This window comes from Lycium ferocissimum, chromosome 10, assembly GCF_029784015.1.
Source record: "Lycium ferocissimum isolate CSIRO_LF1 chromosome 10, AGI_CSIRO_Lferr_CH_V1, whole genome shotgun sequence".
Taxonomy (NCBI): domain Eukaryota; kingdom Viridiplantae; phylum Streptophyta; class Magnoliopsida; order Solanales; family Solanaceae; genus Lycium; species Lycium ferocissimum.
In genome coordinates this window covers 25,860,924-25,885,306 of record NC_081351.1, presented here as the reverse complement: position 1 = coordinate 25,885,306, position 24,383 = coordinate 25,860,924, and the positions used below count along the sequence as shown (strand labels likewise).

General features: G+C 33.9%; 2 protein-coding genes across 2 annotated transcripts; one reads left to right on the top strand and one right to left on the bottom strand.

Annotated features, from left to right (window-relative positions):
• Positions 1 to 5,877, top strand: LOC132032987 (uncharacterized). Its single transcript, XM_059422819.1, has 9 exons — positions 1 to 166; positions 961 to 987; positions 2,049 to 2,128; positions 3,193 to 3,265; positions 3,464 to 3,521; positions 4,933 to 4,984; positions 5,125 to 5,149; positions 5,260 to 5,351; positions 5,485 to 5,877. Exons 1-9 carry the CDS (start codon positions 59 to 61, stop codon positions 5,534 to 5,536), a joined length of 567 nt encoding a protein of 188 aa, XP_059278802.1. The 5' UTR covers positions 1 to 58; the 3' UTR covers positions 5,537 to 5,877.
• A 716-nt stretch (positions 5,878 to 6,593) lies between these two features.
• On the bottom strand, positions 6,594 to 11,812 carry LOC132032986 (probable protein phosphatase 2C 27). The gene is made up of 5 exons (XM_059422818.1): positions 11,643 to 11,812; positions 10,431 to 10,658; positions 9,382 to 9,576; positions 8,171 to 8,376; positions 6,594 to 7,348 (listed from the first exon to the last, which is right to left on the bottom strand). The coding sequence occupies exons 2-5, from the start codon at positions 10,608 to 10,610 to the stop codon at positions 6,790 to 6,792; spliced, it is 1,140 nt and encodes a 379-aa protein (XP_059278801.1). The 5' UTR covers positions 10,611 to 10,658; positions 11,643 to 11,812; the 3' UTR covers positions 6,594 to 6,789.
• Between the last annotated feature and the right edge of the window lie 12,571 nt (positions 11,813 to 24,383).

Genomic DNA, 24,383 nt, shown 5'->3' with positions numbered 1-24,383 from the left:
CCCATTGAAAACAAATGCTTGTCCATAGCTTGTTCGATTGGAGAAGGCAGTAACGCAAATGGCGATAAAGGGATGTATTTTGATTGTTGCTTTATTATCTGTATTATTAGTAGCAGCTACAGTTGTCTGCATCGAAGACAAATGTGCTGCTTGCTCTGCCATTGCTGTAAGTAATACTTATTTACTCTCTCTCTTTCCTCATTTTACGCATATACATTCACTCTAACTTATATTCCTTCGTAATGATCTAGCTTACATAACCTTTAAAATTATGATACAGCGAGACAAATGATTTTGCCCGAATGGATACATATTAGCCTCTGTTTACTATGTCTTTTTCTTGTCATATTAATATGAGAAGAATTGCAACTTTTAAGTGTTTTTTTTTTTTGTGTAGGTTTCGAACATCTAAATTTGAATTTTAAAATACTGAATTAATCTAATTAGATGTAGCTTCGAAGATTAGTCAAATTAACTCCGTAGAACCGAAATGAAGGGGAGCCTTGGCATAACTGGTAAAGTTGCTGCCATGTGACCAGGAGGTCATGGGTTTGAGCCGTGGAAACAGCCTCTTGCAGAAATGCAAGGTAAGGCTGCGTACAATAGACCCTTGTGGTCCGGTCCTTCCCCGGACCCCGCGCATAGCGGGAGCTTAGTGCACCGGACTTCTCTTTTACTCTGTAGAACCGAAACGCGACAAGTAAAAGTGAACGGAAGGAGTAGTTGATTTATTGGTTTATACTCGTTAGGAAGACCGTGATTATGGTAAAGATCAAGTAGTTTTTTCATTGGGAAAATGAGAGGGATGAGAAGTAATGTGAAAGCAAAAATTTATATATATATATATATATATATATATATATATATATATATATATATATATATATATACAGTACTTGAGAATTGATTTACTTGGGCACTTAATTTGGATCTGATTCATTTTGATTTCATTACTCTCAGGAGGAGCTGGAGCATGGACTTTTGAAAGTAAGAACGTCGTTGATCTTTCTCTCTTTTGTTGTGTATTTACCTTGTAGAAATTTGTCCTAGCTCAATCTATTAGGAAAATAAAAAGGAAGGAAAAAAAAAAGTCATCCTAACTAGCTGCCATGATGCTATCTGACTCTAGGTTTAAAATGGAGATATTAGGTTCTTCTAGCGTGTTTGTAAAATTGGATATGAGTTCTGACCTGAATTGGGAACTACTCCTTACAAGGAGAGGGAAATATTTGAAGTTGTGCTAGAGTGATGGTTCTGAAAGACAGATGATATGTTGCTTTCCATTCTGTGGATTTTGCTAATAATTGAAGTGTCTTGTATCACTAGCTTATGTCTATGTATAAGCCTTTCATTTATACATACTGAAGGAAGGCTGCTTTAGTTGTGCCAAGGACAAACTTGACTTGCTTCTGAGAGGAATAGTTGTTAATAAAATGTAGCGGCTTCCATAATGGTGGTCTCAGTTGGTTGAGCATGGGGCTTTCATAATGGAGGTCTCAGGTTCGACACCCCTGCCTACAACAGTAGGGGATTTGCCTTCTGGGTCGAGCTCGTCGCCTTGGGCTTGTCTAGTGCGGGTTATCTCTCCTATGTGGTTTGCAGGCTATTGCACAGGAGCACGGTTTACCTTGTGCGCACCTGAAGGGTAGCTGCTGCGGTTTCTCGTGTCATCAAAAAATAAAATGTCACATGCTCCGATATCCTTATTTCTTGGCTATTGAGTCCAATTAGATAGTTGGATTTTTTAAACTGCAATTTACTCTAAGCAAGCTTCTAATAAAGACGGAAGAATTGAAATGCAGGGTTACTTACATGGCGAACTCCTTGAGAAAGAGGCTATAGTTAATAGTGGTCTCAATATTTTTACAGATTTTTTTATTTTAATACTAGAAAATCAAATTGCTAAAATAACTAGGACAATACATCAGAAGTAAAAGATCTTCAGTTCAAGTTGTTTTTTATATTCTCACTTAAAGTAGTATACTTTCATGTCTATTCTTTGTCGTTTTCTCCGAAATTTCCTGGGCTAATTCAGGTGTATTTTATAGGAAAAGCCAAGAAACCACTTAGACATGAGACATCGTCTGGATTCTAAAGGTCAGCGTGAAGGGAAACTTATTGATTACAGGTCAAATATTAATGATCACCTTATTGATTAATAAGGTCTTTGCTTACATCAGTTCCTAATTGCTTTATTCATTTTCTTTTTGTTACAACTTCCGAAACTTTTACCCAATTGTATTTAAGAACCAATCCAGGTCATACTTCAAACTTATTTCTTTATATCCTCTCTACTTTCAGGTTAAAGAGTTAAAGAATATTGGTTTTCTTCACCTGACGGAACTATATAATGGATACTTTTTTCCAGTTTGAACATGCTTATTGACCTATCTGCGTGGAGTGACTTGGTTTTGTTATTTGCTCATACCATATCCCCTCTTTCTAAGGGTATTGCATATGTCAATTTCTAGGAAATGTACTTGCATAAATTTTTATACTTTTGTTCCCCTTTTTTCATTCTCAAAAAAAACCTTTGTTCCCCTTTCTATTTGGAAAGACTAGTTGTTTGGAAAATATGATCGATCCTTGCCCTCATTAGATGTTTGTTATTTTAACAAAAGGTAAGCATCAGCTTGGTTCTAAGAGAATAGACGCAAGAGAAGAGTGGTCTCAAGTTTCAACACAATTATTTGATGTTCTCAATAAGTAGTTAACATTATGAGTTCCAGAAAACAAGTAGGGTGGGGAGGCTAAATTATATGGTGCATTACCAGCTTTGTCCTTAAGAGCTCCAGTCAAGTTTTCTCTTTTCAATCATACTAAATGCAAATGCTCACTCTTATGCATATTCTTCCTCTCTTTCCGTTGATCCAAATCAGAGGGTCTGATAATCCCTTTCGTTTCACGTTTGCTTCTCACTGTTATATATTATTAGATGTCACCGGTCTCTTTCCTCTTCTCTTTACCTCACCCCTTCTTCCCTTCTTGTCTCACTTCTAATACCTCCTTCCCCCGGTGACCAGATTCCTTTTGCGGCTAGGAGTAACCACTTATAGAGTGCTGGAATTCCATATTACTGAGGTGCAGTTGCACAAACTTTTTCAGCGGTTGTTGAGTTAATACGCATATAAAATTCTATGCTTCTATGATTTTAGACTTCTAGTAACTTCTTTTATTTATTTCTTCGAGCAGAGTCAGTGAGCTAAGAGTTGTTGAACTCTTGGAGGACCTCTGTGAAAAGATGCAAGATTATACACTGGAGAAGGTAGCCTGTTCTTGAATTCTTGCTAGTTTCTCATTGTTATCTGTTATTTTTGAAACAAAAAAATAGGAACTGTATTAATAGACACAATTGAATCAAATCTAAACATTGGAACAAATAAAAGCTTTGTACACGTTATTCTCGCAATCACTTGAGTGAAATGTTTCCTTAATGCTAATGCTTATCCCTTTTGCTTGCTAGGTGGATTCAAGCACAAAAACTTGGATCAAAGTAGATAATTGGGACCATCTCAAGACTAGTATGTCTCATGACTTCATTTCTTCCACTGCTTGAACACTTAACTTATTCATGTTTATAGCTGCACTGATAATGTTGACTTCATTTCTTCCACTGCTTGAACGCTTAACTTATTCATTTTTATAACCTTTTTTTTTTTTTTTGGACAAAGTAAGATATAACTTATTCATTTCGCTGCACTAATAATGCTGTTAGTATTGAGAGTCGAAATGTAAATTTCTTAAAAGGTCCGCTACCTAGTTTTCTGTCAAACCTCAGCAAGGCCTTCATCAGCTATTTGCCCACTAAATTAACTTCTCGATATTGTCCTTGTAGTTGAATGTCAATGAGCACCAAATTCTCTCTATATACGCTGTCATCTCTCTGGATGAGTTGGACATAACATTAATTGTTGATGGACTTGAGTATTTTTGGACTTGGTATTTTTTATTTCACACTTTTTCTGTTTTGAAGCACAAACCTCATCCAAACTCATGATAGTTCTAGGTGCCAAATTACATCATACATGATGTACATTCATGTGAATAACATAATATTTTAACCTTTCCATTTGTGTTCCGGGGATGATCTAGCATGTTCTTAGCAGGTGAGTCAAAGATCGTCTCTTGTTAATTCTTTCCTTTTTGTTTCCACAGAGGGAGCTTGGGATATTTTCTAACAGCTTAGAACCTGGGAACATGATTACGGAACTACACTACCATCTATATTGTGGCAATTTAATTGGTTACTAGAAATTACTAAATGTTCGTGGAGCCATATACTTAACTAGAATTCGTGTGAAGTAAAGAGTACCCAAAGGGAATAAGTGATTATGAGAGGACTTCAATTGAACCCATGTTTTCCTTCTTCTTGAGTAGGTTATAGCAGGAATCTATGCATTATTAAGAAGTAAAGTGATAAGTTGCAGGCATACTGTACAAGCAAAGCATGATTTTGATGAGTAGTGTGCACCACTGGGGAAACCTTACATTATGGAATTAAAAGAACTTAAAGTTTCGTATTATTTTCCAATCAAATGTTGAGTTATTTGAGGATATGACTGAGCTAGCTTGATAAGGAAAACTGTTAGGCGAGCTTTGTGCCATGTGCAAGCTAGCAAGGTGATGCTCATTGGACATGGACCTCATCTATGTGGACAAAAATGAACAAATATTTTTATGCTGGGAATTGAACCTTGATGTTAACAGCATTTATAATTTAACTGAACGAGAGTAAGCTAAACCTAACCATCTCTTATTGTCCGAACCAACAACTGAATTCTCATTTAGTGAGTGCACTGAGAACAAGAATAAGTTATCGGGGACTCTAATTATGTGATTTCCTCAGTAAATCATCTCTGGTTATTATGGATTAAACTTTACAGAAAATTTCAATATTAATGTTTTGCCTCCTCTTTTTTAATTCCTTGATAGATAAGCAAGAAGCTAGAGCACATGCAAAAGCTATGTCATCCTTCTGTGGAAGGTAAGAGAGGAACCACATATGCTTCTTAACTACTGCAAAGTTTCTATAACAATTGTGATTCTACTTAAACATATTACACTTTAACAATGTTTTTTATGATTAAATATATTACACTTTAACAATGTTTTTTATGATGCCAGGTTACTCGAGCAAACTGAAGATGAGGTAAGATGATTTTCTTACAACAATGCCGCTTACTCGTGGTTGAAAGATACCTTATCCTCTTTATACCAGACTAATGACCTATAACACTAATACTGTCCCGAAATTAACAGTTGGCAGAACTGATAAAGAAAGGATCAGTCAAAGTTGGAGATGTTACCAAGGTATTATGCGAAGATCTCAGCAACTATTGCAACGGGACAAGGTAATTAGTTTCGGCTATAGTTCATGTATTTCAATAGTAACATAGTATTAACTATTAAGTTGGGAAGCAAACATGTTATGTGTTAGAAATCTCCTTAGCATTGTGAATAACACTGTCTACATTTGTGTCGCAGTTCCAATAAGGCAGTAGGTGATGAAAACGAAGATGCAGACAGAGAACTTTGACCTGATCAATCCTTGTCTTTTCTTGACTGGTTGATGGGTAAAACGGAAGATTGTCACTGTCGTAAACCAGGCAAGCAGATATCTGAGTTCGATAGAAGTGGCAGAATTTTTACGTCCTATTTCTTCGTATCTCTTTATGTCATACAAGATACATCTTCTTCCTTCCTTTTTGTTAGAGCATGTATCAGTCGTTGCAAGTTGTACTCAAGATTAACTAACTTTATCGATGAACAATATCATTGTCGTTCATGCCCTAATTTCTTGTCGTTGTATTAATCTACTTTAAGTTAATCATTAAATTGCTAGTGAATGGGAAAACAGATAGACCTCGTTTAGTCAGACACTATGAATGTCAACATTTTCTTATATCTTTTGCGAAGTATTAAAGAACTCAATGCTTAGCAACTTCATACTAGTCGTTCTTTTTTCTTTATTCCAATTGGTATGATTTTGAGGCACAGCATTTAAGACGTTAGTTTGACTTTTGTGTGTGTACATATGTCGCAGTGTAAAGTATCGAATTAGTGCTAATTTTATGGAGAAGCGTGAGAGCAAGTACGATAAAAATTGTCATACTTGTTGCTTTTTTCATTATATTACTTGCTCGTCTATTTTGCTACTTCAAATACGATTTGAATTGTGGTCCAGAAAACCAAAAGTTTCGAAAATCAAAATCCATCAACCCAAAACTGGGTCTGGGTGTGAAGAGGCGGCACGTACAAGGGTCAGTCAAATACCATATTAATGTAATACAAGGCAAAAAGAACATAAAAACGTAAAAGCTTGCCTAACACTATATTCTTTGAAAGTTTGGATCCCAACAGACACAAAATATTGGCTTAGTGACCCAAAAATAATATTGATTGCTGCATGTTATAGGGGGTTCATTTTTTCTAACCAAGGAACAAAAATATTGGATAATATCACATTAGAAGATAGAGAATAAATCAAAAATATTGAAGAGACATTGTCAAACTCCCCTTATGATTAAAGATGTTAAATGGTTTTCTTAAAAACTTAAATGGAACAAAAAGCATAATCCAACAAGCAGTGGAAGGAAGATAAAACAAGTTGCATTAATATGATTCCTGAATCTGTACATCACAAGAAATGCAGCTGGAGCACAAGCAGTAATCTTTATATCGATACAACACATATATCCAATATACAGGCTTTTAGAAACTAAGATCAGCTAAGCAACTGAGACTTTGCAATGAGTTATACTGGTAAGCCATTAATTTCCCAGAATCTTGTCATGTGTTGCTTTCCAGTACACTTTTTAGAAGATTCAGTCCTTCAACTGATATGTTTCTACATATTCGAGTAGGAGGTACTTCTATCCTAGGTGGAGGATCAGGAGAAAAACAAATTATAATTACTGTTAAGTTATCACACGTGTTGCGCTTGAGGGCTTCCCTTACAAGTTCTCTTGAACATCTTTCTGGGTCGTTATGCAGCATGAGTTCTTTCCTGGCCATCGTAACAGCACATTGGCTGCTCATAACATCCCAAAGACCATCACAACCCATAATTAGGAACTCATCATCCTCGGTCAACAATGTTTCCTGCAACTCCGGCTCTGCACTCAAGGGGCAGGCAGAACCTTTTGGGCCTTTCATGTGCCAATCTCCTAGTGCACGTGCTATAGATAACTGTCCGTTTAAGTATCCGTCATATATGACTCCCCCAAGTTTCTCTATTCTCTGTCTTTCAGATGCGGTATTTGGTTTGTGATCCTTAGACAACTCAATGGCTCTACCTCGTTTGCCCAGAACAGCACGACAATCTCCTGCATTAGCGACGATCATGGTTCTGCAAAACAGATCATATCATACTACAAACTATTCAGCGTCAAATCCTGTTGAAAAGAAATTTGAACTACTTCAAAGAGTGTAAAAAACTCAACATGATCAGAAACGTAAGAAATACTGTCATGAGCAGTTAATTTGCGGAACTGGTAAAAAAGACTGTATACTGACAATATGTCGTGAAAAGGCATTAGGCTTATTCTGATACTCCCTCTATCCCAATTTATGTGAAGGGGTTCAGAGTACAAGGTCAAAACACTTAATTTTCTATGTGAAATCAGGTATAAATTCTTCAAAAATTTTAAAATTAAATTTTTACATATTTAAAAACTACATGAAAAGTGCTACAAGTCAACATAGCTAATGATTCCAAATATTTAAAAATAGTTTGAGAAAATCGTAAGAACAAACAGTTTGACTCCCCAAATAGTAGGCACGATAGCATAAAATGGGACGAACGGAGTAGTTTACAAAGGTAGGCACGATAGCATCTCACTTTAAACATGAAAGGAAAACCAGTGCGGTCACACGTATTTAGCTTCACAAGCAGGAATAACCCAGAAGAATGTAACTAAATGTGAATCAATCTTCATGCTTTTGTAAACATAAAAGACAAAACCTAACAAGATAACAACCAATCTCCTTATTTTTCCCTTCAGCAAGTACATTACATTGTTCTAGGAAATGCAAGATACATCAGCAACCACTAGGACTACGGAATCAACTTCCATCTCAATAAGAGTCGTAAAATAATTCAAACAAGAAACATTTTTTTATACGAATTCGAACAAGAAATATAAAAACAAGAAACAGCAGACCTACTTACCTTCCAAACATTAGAGCTGTAAGTGCTGTGGTGCCAGAGGATATGTCAATAGAATTATCATCGGCAAAGGCATAGTCAGCTTTCAAAAAAGCATTCTTGAGCGCCTTCTCTAAACACATGGGAAAACAAGGATCCTCAGTTATGAACTTAAGAATATTGTTCCTCACAAATAATGCTGCATCTGTACCCCCATGGCCATCAAAGACCTGCAAAAAGAGTTATAATTAAACCAGCACTCGAAAAGAATACTAGGTGCATATCATTTATGGAACTATCCATGAGATATGCAGAGAAAGCAATCAACCACTCAGGCTACACCTCGATCCCGGGTTAGTTGGGATCAGCAAACATAAAGAAGGTAAATTTAACCAAATATTAAAATTTTGCATGCAGACTAAAATTAAGCTGGCTTTATCTTTATTGAATCGAACTAGAGTCATTTTTAGAGTTTCATTGCCAATTTTCGCTGTTCAGGAATTCTCCGCTTGAGTAGTACTTCGGCATAGTGTCAGGAGCAGATAAATCTTGATAGGTTGAGTTTTCCCTAGGCATATGCATCCAAAATGCCTACTGCATTTCATAAAAAAATAAAAAATTGGTAATTTAAGTCGTTTGGAGTATATTGACAAAAAAGCTTGCAGAGTTCATTTGGGAAGCAGGACATGGACATGTTACACAGTTGCAGAACATCGCAGATCCCATGAAGCCTTCTAAGGAGCAATCCATATAGCATTCCTTCTAAGTCATCATTCAATTAATAGTGCTGAGTGCTCAAAAGGCCCAAACAGGCTCCTAATTCTTGTCTATCTCGTTTTCTACACCTTAGACTTCTATCTGTCCTTCGTCATTCATTTTTCCATTTTACAAAGTTCTTTTCCCATATATTATCTCACAAGCCATAGAAAATAAAGGCCCGAAGACCCCCTTGAACTTCTCCATTGTCAAATTTTGATGGATTCATTGAGGGATAACTTGAGCCTTCTTTGTACGACTGTACTGAATCAACTTAGTTTCTGAAAGCTTTCTAGTACAGGCTACTCATGAATCTTGTTAGGACTTAGGCTTCTCGTAAAAGGGTGAGGAAATAAAAGGAAACACAACCAGCACAAACAGCAACTCATTTAGGGTGAAACATAACAACACATTGTACATTATTATATCTAAAAGCAATGTAAAAATGCATAGACAAATGAAGTGCAAAAGCTACAGACCCCATAGAATGCTGCTGGGGAAGTGGAACCTGCAATTTCATTAACATGTATGAGTAGATCATCTATACAGATGTGTTCATCCTCCATGTACTGTTTGGGTCCTTTCTCAGCACAGCTTCCAGAACGAAATACTGGTTCAAATTTTGATTGTCCCTTTGAAGGGTGCTGGAAACCCTTCTCTGTTATTTCAACATCCTAGTAGATGTAAGAAGAATAATATAATATTAGCTGCATAACCTTTTTTTTGTGTGTGATAAGGAAATTAGCTGCATGACCTTAACATGTGTACAAAGTTTAAAGAATTAAGAGGACAGGAAAGGAAGGAAATCGGACAGGAGTGTATTAGTGTAGTTATTAGCAGAGAGAAAGAAATTAACTACCACGACTTTTTTTAGCTCCGATACTGATAAAACAACCCACCCACCCCCAAAACCAACAAGGGAAAAAAAGGATGGCAAAAGATCACCCATGAACAAGATCCAAAGAAACTAAGGCAAAGTCCTGCACAAACAAAGGAAGAAAGGAAAGGCATGGGGAACTTAAATGTTGCATGCTCAGGTAGATCAACCTATCTAACAAATTGCTATAACCAGATCTGTAATTAGAAGCTCATGTCAATAACATTTGTGGGTCTATGAATACATGCAGTCTAGAAATTAGGAGTAATTTGGTTCGCGTACTAGTCATGTAAAGATTATAATGCATGGGTTGTTATGCAATGAATAATACTACATAGAATGTTATCCAGGATTTACCTATTTTATGGGAATTTTTGTCTTTAGAATTTTTGTCTTTAGATACTCTAATCCATGTATTGCTAATACATGTATTTTTATTATACATTATATCCTACTGATTCCCTCATAACTTATGTCAGTACTAAATTTACTACCTACAACCAAAAGCTGGATTACTTGTGCAGAGATTATATTTTTCTGGTGAAACTAAACTGTTTTATAAATAGTACTATCAAGCACAACAAGGGATAACAACAGGCACCAAGATACTGAAACAAGATCACTACAAAGCTGTTAACACTTTTCACTTACCAAATCAGTGTCGGCTACAACTGCAGCAGAAAGATCTCGTAGTGGCTTATCAATAGTCTGCTTTAGTTCGTTCGATCCGTCTAGTAATTCTTCTTTTACAGCAGATGTATTCTCCTTACTGTATCCCCCTTCTACAATAGCATATGGTGGTGAAAAATCTGTACAGGCAGCCATATGCATTCCCAGAGCATAAATTCTAGAGCCTCACAGATTCTTATCCACAGAGAGCTAAAACCCAAAAAAAAAAAAAAACAATAAGAGAGCAATTTGCAGTGCAATTGTCAAGGTTAAGCCTTTAACAGTTCTACAAAAACAAAAAGCTTCAATCTTTGGTTCGGTTACAAATTCAAGACCCTTTTCAACTCTCCAAGCTCTAATATTGCAACAATTCAAGAATCAAAATAAGCAGAATTAAACCACTTCTTTTTTTTTTTTTATGACAGGGAACCCGCAGCCGCTACCCTTCGGGTGCGCACAGGGTAAACTCTGCTCCTGTATAATAGCCCGCAAACCACATGGGAGAGGTAACTCGCACTAGGCAAGCCCCATGCGACGAACTCAATCCAGAAGGCAAATCCCCTGCTGTCATAGGCTTCGAACCTGAGACCTCCATTATGGAAGCCCCATGCTCAACCAACTGAGCCACCCTTGCAGGTCAGGAATTGCTATTTTTCAGTAAATTTCACCAAACCCAGGAAGCAAATAACCATAGGAAGCAAACCAACTTAAAAAAGCAGTAACCCATAAGCCTAATTAGCAGATGGATCTTTATGAACCAACTTCAATTCAGATTCCACTTAATCATCTAAAAATATAATCAAAAGTTGAATCTAAATTACCAGAATAGAGTACAAAATGATTTCAAGTCTCTACAAAAACAAAATTAACCCAAATTTTGCAGTATAAATGTCAAAGTTAAACCTTTATCAGTCCTACAAAAACAAAAAGCTTTAATCTTTGGTTTTTTAACTAAATTCAACTCTCCAAGCTCTAAATTTGCAACTATTCAAGAATTAAAATAAGCAGAAACAGAATCTACCAACCAACAAATATAAATAATTTTTCAGTAAATTTCACCAAACCCAGACAGCAAATAAACCAAGAAAGCAAACCAACTTATAAAAAAATCAGTAACTAACTCATAAGCCTAACTAGCAGATCGATCTTAAATGAACCAACTTCAGTATAATCAAAAGTTGAATCTAAACTTACCCAAAAAGGAAATTTTTGGTGGAAGTCACAGATGATTAACCTTTTAGGTAAGTAGGGGTGAAACCAAGAATGGAAATTGCTAAAAAGGGAAAGAGAAATGGAACTCAAAACAGAAAATAAAAGCAGAGTATTCGGGGTTGGTAACCGGCTCTTCCTGAAAAAAAAAAAAAAAAAAAAAAACGACTCTTCCTTGAGACCAAAGAACGTGATATTTTAGCCACGGTGGAATGCATTGTTTTTTTTTAATCCTTAATAATCACATGTTTCGGGTTTGAGCTTTATGTTCTAAAAAAGTCCTATCAGAAAACATTTTTTACTCTCTTATTCACTTTTATTTATCACATTTCGCTTCTCGAGAGTTGAGATTCAATTGATTAATCTTCGGAGCTAAATTGAATTATATTAATTTCATATTTGAAAATTAAATTTAAATGTTTAAAAACTATATGAAAGATACTATAAATTATAATTCGTGTGATAATTAACATGATGAAAAAATACACCTTAAAATATTGATCAAAGCTCATGCAGTTTGATTGTCGAGAAGCGAAACTTGACAAATAAAGTGAACGAAGAGAGTACTTTTTTTAAAAAAAAAAAGTTTTACACGACGCCAATTCAAATTAGTTTAAGCTCCAATGCGAATATTAGACAACGAGCACCAAATAAAAAAAAATATTAAGTTAATAGTAAACATTGAATTCATAACAAAGAATAGAGACCAGTGAATGTGAAAAAAAGGGTTTTGTATTCGTCTTACTTTGATTGAGTATGAACTTTATAACACATCAACAAAAATTAATCCTATGATATTCAATATGTAATGTCTAAGAAAAAAATATATAATGTCTTTTGTGTCATTAAAGTTAAAATAGAAAGCTAAAATTAAAAACTTATTAAATATAAAATGAAACGGATGATTTTTAATGACGAATGTGAAATTTTGACTTATGTATGACTTCATTTGTTTCTTTTAAGGGATAAGGCATCGTTACCCTAACTATACCCGATTTTTCTGACACACCTACCTTTCCCAGGGTCCTATTACCCCCTAAACTTATTTAAAACGGAATAATTACCCCCTAAAACGCCGATGCCCACTTCTCGTATGGGAGAGTGACATACACTCTCTCGCTGCCACGTGTATTTATTTGTTTTCTTTTTTTTTTTTTAAATTTTTTCAGCTTACGTGTCAATTTTTTTTAAAATAAAAATAAAAAACTGAATTTTCATTAAAAAAAATGAGTTTTAAAACCCGTCTTTTTTTTTAATTTGAAAATTTAATTTTTTTTAAACCCATTTAAAAAAAAAAAAAACTAAAAACATGGATTAAAAAACTGAATTTTCTTTTAAAAAAAGGGTTTTTAAAACCCTTTTAAAAAAAAAATTGAAAATTTGTTTTTTTTTTTTAAAACCCGTTTTTGAAAAAGAAAAAAAAAACTGAAAAATGATTTTTTTTTTTTAATATGGAAAAATGGATTTGTTAAAAATATGGAAAACTTGATTATTTTTTTAAAATGTCTTAAAAAATCTTGATTTTCATGATTTCATTTTCTTAGGACACTTTTATTTTTCAAATAAAATCTGAAAAGTGTTTTTCTTGCCAAAATGTGAAAAAAAAAATGAATTTTTATAAAATTTTGAAAAAATTAATTATTTTCTTAACATGTGGAAAACCCGTTTTTTAAAACTAAATGTGGAAGACTAGATTTATTTTCAAATTTTTAAGAAAATGCAGATTTTTAAGAAAAAAAAATTAAGTTTTAAAAACTTTTTTATGTTTCTCACTCTCTCAAAGAGAGTGAAACACACTCTCTTTCACACATCGGCATTTAGGGGGTAATATTCCGTTTTAAATAAGTTTAGGGGGGTAATAGGGCCCAGGGAAAGGTAAGGTGTGTCGTAGCAAATTCGGGTATAGTTCAGGGGGGTAATGGTGCCTTATCCCTTTCTTTTAATATAGGGTATTGACCAAATACAAAATTCAAGATATTAAATTCATTTATTGATGTAAAATTTTTGCTGAACTAGGAATATACACGTGGCAGCTGAGTGACAAGAGTTATATTTTCGGTTAAGGTGAAACAGTTTTCTTTCAAGTTCGAATTATTAGTGGGAAATTTTGAAATGATTATAAATCAGAAATTTCTTGGAAGTTTCGATCCCCGTACATAAGAACCTAACATTAAAAAATTATGCATATAACAGTTTAATTGTCTAAAATGTGCAAAAAACGAAACCTTATTTTAATGACATCAAATATTTTTCTTTTTTTTTTTTTTCCGGAGAAATTGCATCTGAACAGTTACCAATCGTGTTATGGGTAATTCTATTACTAGTATTTCTAAATTAATCATATTTTGGCCTCTATTCCGATTTGTTGCAAAATATAAATTAGAATGAAAATTTTCAAGTTCTTAATGTTTAACAATAAAATACTTTTTCATACTACTCCTAATATATGATTAATGCGAGTGAAAACTTAAAACAATAAAGGATTCTGCAATATTGAATGCAAAGAATAAATAATTAACAAGAACCAAAAACAAAAACACAAGTCAAACACGTAAAAGAGCAGTTGCAGCTTGCAAATGCTGATGGAGATATGAAAGAGAAGCAACCTAATTTAGCTAATTAAATATTATGCATATATTGCGCTATTTGTCTAAAAATTATAGGAATAAATAAAGATTTATTGGAAACAACAACTTTTATTTTGTTAGGATCAACCTCTATAATTAGTGGTTGTAAATCACATTATAGGACAGCATAAGAAGTCTAAGCTTAAGCCAATTTACACATTATCTAAGCTTAAACCAATTTACACATTATCTAACAAGACAGGAATTACTTGATCAATAGACAAGTTGATTTTTCATTAATGAGAAACAACTTGGTCGTTAAAATATATGAGGAATAAGGTTAATAATCCCTATTGCAAAGTTTATTAGGCGAAACCAAGTTTTCGTGATTTTTTTAAATATTTTATTTACCTCTCTCAATTGACAATCTTCTATTTCAATCAATTTAGCTTTATCGTGTATTATCTAGTGCAACTTTCAGAAATTCAAATTTATTTAATTATCGAAATTCCATAAGTAAATGCTTACATTCAAAGATGTGTCCTTGCTTATACAACTATAAAATACTAGTGATATCCGTATTAAGGAGAACGTTGAATTTCTTTTCCTAATGCAAATGTGGGTGTTGTTGTGTATATATCGTAATAGATAAGTGGATTTTTTTTTTTTTTTTTTTTAACTCATGAGTCAAATGGTGTCAAACAAGATGAGATTGGATAGTACTAAGAGTCAATCCCTAAGAGGTGGATTAAAGATTTTACACTGAACTTGAATAAATTATTTATACATATTAAGTAGACATTTTAATACAAATATAAAATCTAGATCAAAGTTATTGAGTTCTGCTAAACTCGTAACTTCAATTATAGCTCCGCGACTGCAACTCACCCCCACAACAAAATTATTCCATTATCCATTCATTTATTTTCAACAAAATGTGATCACAACTCCCTTTCAATTCCTAAAATACAAAAAACAATAACAAAAACAAAAAAGTGAGACAATTATTGGATATTTTTGACGCAAGTTGCAGAATGTTTGTTATTGTAACTGAAATAATTGTAACAAAGATAAAGACTTCAAATTATTCCAAACACACTTTATTCTTTGCTTTGGCCAAATCACAAACTCTCTTAGTCTTCCTTGTGATTGGCGTACAATCCAAGTGAACGTGAAAAATTCCCTGTTTCTCAATTTAATTTAAGTTAGGAACAACTTTTTTTTTTTGGCTGTCCTCTTTGTTAGAACAACTTAAATATTCACGTGCTTGTAAGAGTCGTGCTTCTTTCTTGTCTCCTCTTAATCTAAATTTTTCTGGATTTTTTATTTGCCAAGTTTCAAACTTTCCATTTTAACAAAACCAATATCTTCACTTTCTAACTAACTTATGAATAAAAGAATTATTTGGGGCATTCCCTAAACTGCAAAGAGAAACTTAGTTCATCAATTTCACTGGGAATCTTAATGTTCCAAACTTTCCAGTTTTACTCAACCAAGATTTCCACTTTTTAAGATTTTTCAGTTAACTAATTAAAAGGGTCATTCGTAACTGCCATATTCTTGAAAAATAAAAAGAGTAATTAAGTAGTTGCTCATCATTTTGCTAGCAGCAAGAACAAGATACACAGGGATTTTGGCTGACAGGTAAAAGGGTCTGCTCAAAATCTAGACTTTAGTTTATTCATTCTTCTACTCCCTCTGTCCCATTTTAGTTGTCCAGTTTACAGAAGTCAAGTTGACTAATATTCAGAGCTAAATTGGATTAGATTAATTCAATATTTTAAAATGATGGGTGATGGTTATGTATGGATATGCACAGATTGGCTCACCACTGTGCTAGATTCGTCTTCTCCCCTTCCTTTAGAAACTATGGATACCATCCAAGGAGTTCTCGTTTTGCGTCAACACACTCCAGACTGAAAATAAAAGAGCGTTTTCGTCTAGATGGAACAAGTTGACAGGTGGTTTATTAGGGCTAAATTCCTATGCACTTCATGCATATGACCAGAGGCGTATCCAGCCTACAAGGAAGGGGTTCAACTGAACCCCAAATTTTCGAAACAGAGCCTAAATTTATATGTAAAAAATTATTAAAATTGTAATAAATAGTAGATATGAACCCCCTAACTTTAAAAATACAATGAGTTCACTGCTAAAAATCTTAAGATTGAACCCATAAAATTTAAATCCTGGATCCGCCTCTGCATATGACACGGTTTGGCTAGTTGCACATGCTATAGATTCATTTTTTAATCAGGGAGGGACTGTTCCGTTTTCTAATGATACTAAGTTGCAATCAATTGAAGGAAGTAATCTTCACCTTGAAGCAATGAGTATTTTTGATGGTGGGCCACTTCTGCTGAAGAACTTGTTGCAGAGTAATTTTATCGGTTTAACGGGGCCATTATAAGTTTAGTCCAGACAAATCTCTTATTCGTCCAGCATATGATGTCATTAATGTAATTGGAACAGGTTTTCGGTGTGTTGGTTACTGGTCTAACTATTCTGGCTTGTCCATTTTGCCTCCCGAGACCTTTTATTCGAGTCCACCTAACCGTTCAAGTGCAAACCAAAAACTTCTTAGTGTTGTATGGCCTTGAAACAATGTTCAAAAACCTCGTGGATGGGTTTTTCCAAACAATGGTAAGCAACTGAGAATAGGGGTGCCCATCCGAGTTAGGTACCGGGAATTTGTGTCTCAAATTCAAGGCACTAACAATAAAGGTTTTTGCATTGATGTAATATTCATTGCTGCTGTAAACTTATTGCCATATGCTGTTCTACATCAGTTTGTCCCCTATGGAAACGGGCATGAAAATCCAAGCTACACCGATATGGTGAAGCTAATCACAGGCGGGGTAAGTTATATCCATCCATATTTACCTAACATTAGATTATTCTAACTATATTTTAAATTTACTGTTTTTGTGTGCTCCCAGAAATTTGATGGTGTTGTTGGTGACATTGCAATAGTTACAAATCGGACTAGAATTGTCGATTTCACACAGCCATATGTCGCGTAACTGGATTTCTTGTTACAAAGTCCCAATTTCTCATATTAAGTTTACAAAATGGTGAGACCAAAGACCGTTGACAAAAGAGGATAAATATCTCAAAAGGTTATTGAACTTTGAGAAATTATGTAGTAAAGTCATTAAATTTTGCTACATATCAATAAAATTACTCAACTTTGGCCTATTATCTCATAAACTCACTCAACTACATATGTCATCAAAAAAATTTGACATGACAATATTAATTAATTATTTTATGTCGTGTAGACGTGGCCACACAATAAAATAAAATAAATCCATTTTTTTATTCTATTTTGAATTGAAGTATTCTATTTTCCTACAAAGACAGTCTCAAAGCTAATCCAGATTTTGTTGCAATTTCTACCAATCACTTTTTCAGTTATTGATTTTAGAGTGATGTAAATCATTGACGACAAAAGACACACACCATGCGGAAATGTTTCAAGTTAACAGGGAATTGGTTGGTTTTTTTCATTTTTGGTTGTATCATAGTACTGTTTCTTCGAAGTTAGATCATCAACCAAAATAAACGTGAACTCGCATTTCTCAACTCCAATAACCTAATAAGAATATTTGTCTTTTAATCAATTTATAAAATTAATTTATATATATATATATATACACACACACACATTAAATACTTTATTTCTTATCTAAAAGAAAACTACAAAAAGTATTTCATAAGTTCTTACAACCGCACGAAGTGCGGGTAAATTCACTTGTTGTATAAGTATTTGAAAACTGAGATGATTATAATTTCCTTAATCAATATTATTAGAAAAATGTTACTGTATTAATTTTGATACTTTAACATTGGAACATTTATTTTCTCTTTCTGGAGTTGAAAACTTTTTAACTTCTTTAATTGTACAACTAGTGAACATTTATTCTAAGTAATTATTTTGATCCAACCTAATTTTAAGGAAACAGTTAGAAGAAGGTATAGATAAGGAGAAAATGGGTTTTGGATGAAGGGTTGGTGAGTGGGTGTGGGTATAAAGATATGAATTTATTTTATTTTATTGTGGGTCCACTACATGGCATAAAATAATTAATTAATATTGCCATGTCAGATTTTTTTGATGACATATGTAGTTGAGTGATTTTATGAGATAATAGGTCAAAGTTGAGTGATTTTATTGATATATAACAAAGTTCAATGACTTTACTACATAATTTCTCAAAATTCAATGACCTTTTGAGAGATTTACCCCAATTATATGAACTATAAAATCTATATGCTATGGTCACATAATCGAACTATTCACCAACAGAAAATAATTTAATAGAGGGACAATAATGAGTAGAATAATATTTTTGGATAATTGAAGCTCTTCAAAATTCGTGAGTGTCCATAAGAAAACAAGTGGATTAATTTGCACGTTAAATCTATTTTTGGATCTAACAATTAGGGGGTAGGTCCCGGGGGTGTTAAAATGAGTAGGTTGGCCTGATTTCAGACGGATCAAGATGGGATAAGTAAAAAAATAGAAATTTCATAGGTACTATATTTTACCGCTATTTAACTTGTACCCATCTTTTTTTTTTCTTCATATATATCCATTTCGGACATACAGAAGTTAGGTATGAAAAAACCAACTAGCTTCAGACAAAATGTCTGAAGTTACATATGAGTGAAGTTCATGCATTTTTCACAAGTTCATGAAAAAATGGTTGGATTTCAGTTATTTTTGCCTGATGCCTGACATTTTTGTGTGAGTTCAACCATTTTGCTTGAACTTCAGTCACATGTGCATGATCATCGAACTAATGAAATGGCTATACTCATGCAAAAACTGGCTAATGTTCAGCCACATATGGCTGTAGTTCAGGCAAAAATGGCTAATTCAGCTTATGTGCCTGAAGTAAGACAAAGATGACTTAACTTCAACCATATATAACAAAAGTTCAAGTTAAACTAAAATGGCTGAAGGAACAAAAAGATGACTGAACTTCAGTCATATCTAGCAAAAATGACAAAACTTCAACTATGTGTGTCGGAACTTCCAACATTACATCTGACGTTAGATTGCATCTTTAGTTATATGTGCTCATGAACTTCAGCGATATACAACTTTAGATAACGTATCTGAAGTGTCAAGATTAACTTCAGAAGTCGTATGCTGAAGTTGTTGGAAGTGGAGTACACATGTAAATTTTTTTAAAGAGGGCACAAAGTTAAATGACGGCGTCAAAATCGTGTATTCATGCACTTCGATTGTTAATAAATGAGTGAATCATGATGACCAAGAGTTACTTGGGTTGAGACAGATTGGAATAAGATGGACTAAATAATGAGTCACAACCCAACCTGCACAAGTATTACCAAGTTTTAATTTGAGAAAATAGAAACAGTGGCTACCAGCCTACCACAGATAAATACGATAATCGTGGTACACGGACTAACATATAGTTGCACGAATCAAAGGACAAGAAAATGAAGATCAAAACCGCGACTACTAGTACGACGGGATACTAGCCTTCTACCCTAATTTGAGTCCTCAATAGAGCAGAAAACCATAAATTATATAATAATATATTAATCTCGATAAATAAATTTAAGTACTTTGTTTATTTTTTCATAATTTTTTTTATCTCTATTAGGCTAATGGACTTTACATCTTAAGCCTATTTCTTAAAAAAGAAATTCATAAATCCAAGCTCATTTATTCAAAGAAACAACTATGAGATTTACCTAAATAAAGTTGTACTTATAAACTTTATTCACTTGATTAAAGCTTATAGATCTTAAGACAGTTTCTCCATAATCCAATAAAAGTATAGTATCACACCCTGACGAGGAGCATGACAGGCACCGACCTGTAGGCCGGATACCACCTAGCGTAACAGTTACCGTGATGATCATATAGCCATTATTTGATATAATAAGACTCAAACATGACTCAAAAAAACACCTGCACGCAGAAAAGGCCCAATCATATAAATATGCAATGATCCAACAATATATATATATATATACACGAGCCGACCAAGCCACTACAAACATCATAAGTGTCATAAAGCCGGCAAGTCTATCAGGAGAACATCAAAACGAAAACAAGGCCGACAAGGCCAGACATGACATCTACATACACCACTATGTCTATGAGCCTCTAAGAGTGAGCGTACAAAAGCATCATGGTTGGGACAGGATCCCGACGTACCCATAGCATGTGAACATATAGCATGATAACATAAGCATACCAAAAGATAGCAAGTCTGGAGTAGTGGCACTTCACGACACCCGCCGAAGGCGGAAGTCTTCTCGTGGTCGTCCTCCGCAACCGCTCAAGACTCGCAACATAAAATACAGCATCCCGTAGGATGGGACGTCAGTACGGATAAAAGTACTGAGTATTTAAGGCAAGAATACAACAACATAATGAGGATACAAGTGTAGTAGATAGAAGCAACCTAAAACTCCGAGGACATGTGACATGCATGCATAAGTTTTGTGTGTGTGTATAATATATATATATATATATATATATATATATATATATATATATATATATATATATATATAGCATCATCATCATAATGTACCCGGTCTTTTCAGGACTCGGTGTGTAACGTACCTGGCCATAATAGGACCCGGTGTCAAGCGTGCCCGGCCACAATGGGACTCGATGTGAATAATCAACTGATCAGTGGTTGCCCAATAGGTGCCGTACCCGGCCGATTATAGCGCGGCTCGGTGTAGTAAAATAATGTATACATACATACATACATACATATACATACATACACGCACACATACATACATACATATACATACATACATATATCTTTCGGAGTGACGTAAGATCGATAACCTCCGAATAACATTATGGAAATCAAATCAACGTCAAGAACCCTTCAATGAGGCTAAACAATCAAGACAAGAGTCTGCTACATAGCTAGGACATTATAAATGAAGCATAAGACATTAGAATAGAGTAAATTTGTTATGGAACGTTCATGGTCAAGTTCTAGTTGGATTCGTGCCAATGGAGAAAGGAAATGAACACCTTACATACCTTATTTGTCAAGCCGCCACTCAAAAGAATCCCTTATTCCGATGCTCGCCCTTCACCTGAACCTATATTGAAAGATATATCCTTAATCATATTCCATCACGTTCATACATCAACTTAAGTAAGTTGTATATCGAAGGATAATTCGGGTTACGAGAATTCTTGCAGCATTTCCTTTATTTCTACTACGTCCCAAGTTTACAACAACAACAACCAACCCAATATCAACAACATCAAATTCAATTCAACCACTAATTCATCCAAACAACAACATCTATATAAGATTATTCCGTCCTTCGCTCAATTCAACTAAGTATGTTATAATTTAACGAATATAATCCCGAATCAACGTGATTCTATGAATATAATGAGGGGATCTTACCTTATTAACTTCTAATTGATCTTTGATGGCTTCAAACCCAAGATCCCGCCATTTTTCACCTTGCTTCACAACAATCACGATAATATGATGTTGCCACGAGCTTCCTGAGCCTAGATTACATAACCTTCTTATGATTTCTTGGTTTTTAATGATAAGGAATGTTGGGACAGGTGTACCTGATGTTTCTAGACCTATAAGGGTGTAAGAATGAGGTGTAAATGGGTGGAGGGAATTATTTATAGTGTGGGAGGTCGGTTTCCACCACCTCACCAATTGGCCTTCGCGATCGCAAAGGTTTGCAAGCCTCTGGCAGTCTATCTTGAAACACCCATAACTTCCCACTCCGATGTCGTATCGACGAGCGGTTTGTTGTGTTTGAAACTAGACTCAATGAACTTCAATTAAAATAGGTTATGTGTTCCATAACTCCTCATATTCTAGGAGATACACCTCCCTCAATTTGGACCAAAAATTCTTTCCGAAATTCTGTCAAATTTTTCCAAAAATTCGACAAACTTTATTCCTTCACTTCGCTTGATCCCAGAGCCCTTAGATACTCTCTTAATACTTGTTAAAGTTCTTGCTTAACCTTATAAGAGTTCCATGACCTCTCTGGCTTACGTTACTTTAGTTAGGACGCAAACGATGTGAAATTTTTTGAGGTGTAACATATAGCTCCTACAATAAAAGGGAAATAACTGATAATAAGTTGAAAAGGGATGGAAAAGTATTTCCTAGTCGTAGGAAAAAAATGGATGAGAGAAATACCACTAAGTTTCTTAAAAATCGAAAAACCAATGCAAACCGAATTAAACCGACAACAACCAAACCGATGGATATGTATTATGTTTGGTTTTAATAATTAAAAAACCGACTAAATTGGTTTGATTTTGATTCTAACCAAAAACCAACCCAAACCGATCCATGAACATCCCTAACCACCACCACATATATAGAATAAATACCACATATATAGAATAAATACCTAAATAGCCTTCTAAGCTTTGCGTATTTTGTTCAGATTCCTCCTAAACTATCAGTAGTCTTAATTACCTCCATGAATTTAGTTATTAGTGCTTAAAAATTATTTTGGCTTAAAAGCACCTAAAATAAGTCAATCCAAACAGGCTCATGATAGTCTTTAACTTCCCCCTTTCCCCCGCACAATCTCATTCTAAGAGAGTGAGATTCATCTGCCACGTAATTTTCTTATCCGCGTGACATTTTTAAAAATAAAAAATAAGTATTTCTTTTTACTTTTAAGAATTTATAATTTTTCAAATTTTCCTTTTAATCGAACTCTACGGGTTTTTTCAATTGATTTTGGTCTAATAAGAAAATACACAGTAGAAAGGCCATTGCATCTAAAGAGGAAATACACAGTTGGTACTTCATTATTTTGGACAAAACTAATTTTATTTGGCTAAAGCGATGAAGTTCGAGCCAATTTTTTTTTTTCCGAATTGGTCTGAAAGAAAGAAGTACACAGTTGAAACAAATAATTGGAACAAGTTGTCATTGCATTAAAAAGGGATAAGGCACCATTACTTTTGCGAACTATACCCGAATTTGCTATGACACACCTTACCTTTCCCCCTCTGGCCCTATTACCCCCCTAAACTTATTTAAAACGGAATAATTACCCCCCCCCAAATGCCGATGTGGCAAAGAGAGTGTATTTCACTCTCTTTGAGAGAGTGAGAAACATAAAAAAGGGGAAAACTTAATTTTTTTTTCTTAAAAATCGCATTTTCTTAAAAATTTGAAAATAAATCTAGTCTTCCACATTTAGTTTTAAAAAACGGGTTTTCCACATGTTAAGAAAATAATTAATTTTTTCAAAATTTTATAAAAATTCAGTTTTTTTCACATTTTGGCAAGAAAAACACTTTTCCGGATTTTATTTGAAAAATAAAAGTGTCCTAAGAAAATGAAATCATGAAAATCAAGATTTTTTAAGACATTTTAAAAAAATAATCAAGTTTTCCATATTTTTAACAAATCCATTTTTCCATATTAAAAAAAAAAATCATTTTTCAGTTTTTTTTTTCTTTTTCAAAAACGGGTTTTAAAAAAAAAAAAAACAAATTTTCAATTTTTTTTTAAAAGGGTTTTAAAAATCCTTTTTTTAAAAGAAAATTCAGTTTTTTAATCCATGTTTTTAGTTTTTATTTTTATTTTTAAATGGGTTTAAAAAAATCAAATTTTCAAATTAAAAAAAAAGACGGGTTTTAAAACTCATTTTTTTTAATGAAAATTCAGTTTTTTATTTTTATTTTAAAAAAAATTGACACGTAAGTTCGAAAAAAATTTAAAAAAAAGAAGAAAACAAATAAATACACATGTGAAGGAGAGAGTGTATGTCACTCTCCCCATATGAGATGTGGGCATCGGCGTTTTAGGGGGGTAATTATTCCGTTTTAAATAAGTTTAGGTAATAGGACCCTGGGAAAGGTAAGGTGTGTCGTAGCAAATTCGGGTATAGTTCAGGGGGGTAACGATGCCTTATCCCCATTAAAAATATAATTTTGAGATAAAATTTGTATATATATTAAGCTGAAGCAAGAAGACAATTGAAACAAATAAACCATTGTATATGACTAGGTTACGATTAACCGTTGAAATCGTACGTACTTGAGAGCTAATCTTTTTTTTTTTTTTTTTCAATCTCCACACTCCTAAAATAGAGTGGCCACTCTCTTTTCCACAGTAGCTTCTAGGGGGTA

What these genes read in the sequence shown, in the direction of transcription:
- LOC132032987 (XM_059422819.1), top strand. Translation starts at nt 59, where the DNA reads ATGGCGATAAAGGGATGTATTTTGATTGTTGCTTTATTATCTGTATTA. An exon ending in AAGATTATACACTGGAGAAG is followed by an intron (nt 3,266 to 3,463) that starts GTAGCCTGTTCT and finishes TTTGCTTGCTAG; the next exon opens with GTGGATTCAAGCACAAAAAC. An exon ending in AACTATTGCAACGGGACAAG is followed by an intron (nt 5,352 to 5,484) that starts GTAATTAGTTTC and finishes TTTGTGTCGCAG; the next exon opens with TTCCAATAAGGCAGTAGGTG.
- LOC132032986 (XM_059422818.1), bottom strand. Translation starts at nt 10,610, where the DNA reads ATGCATATGGCTGCCTGTACAGATTTTTCACCACCATATGCTATTGTA. An exon ending in TTGTAGCCGACACTGATTTG is followed by an intron (nt 9,577 to 10,430) that starts GTAAGTGAAAAG and finishes TACATCTACTAG; the next exon opens with GATGTTGAAATAACAGAGAA. An exon ending in CCCCAGCAGCATTCTATGGG is followed by an intron (nt 8,377 to 9,381) that starts GTCTGTAGCTTT and finishes CTCTTTTTGCAG; the next exon opens with GTCTTTGATGGCCATGGGGG.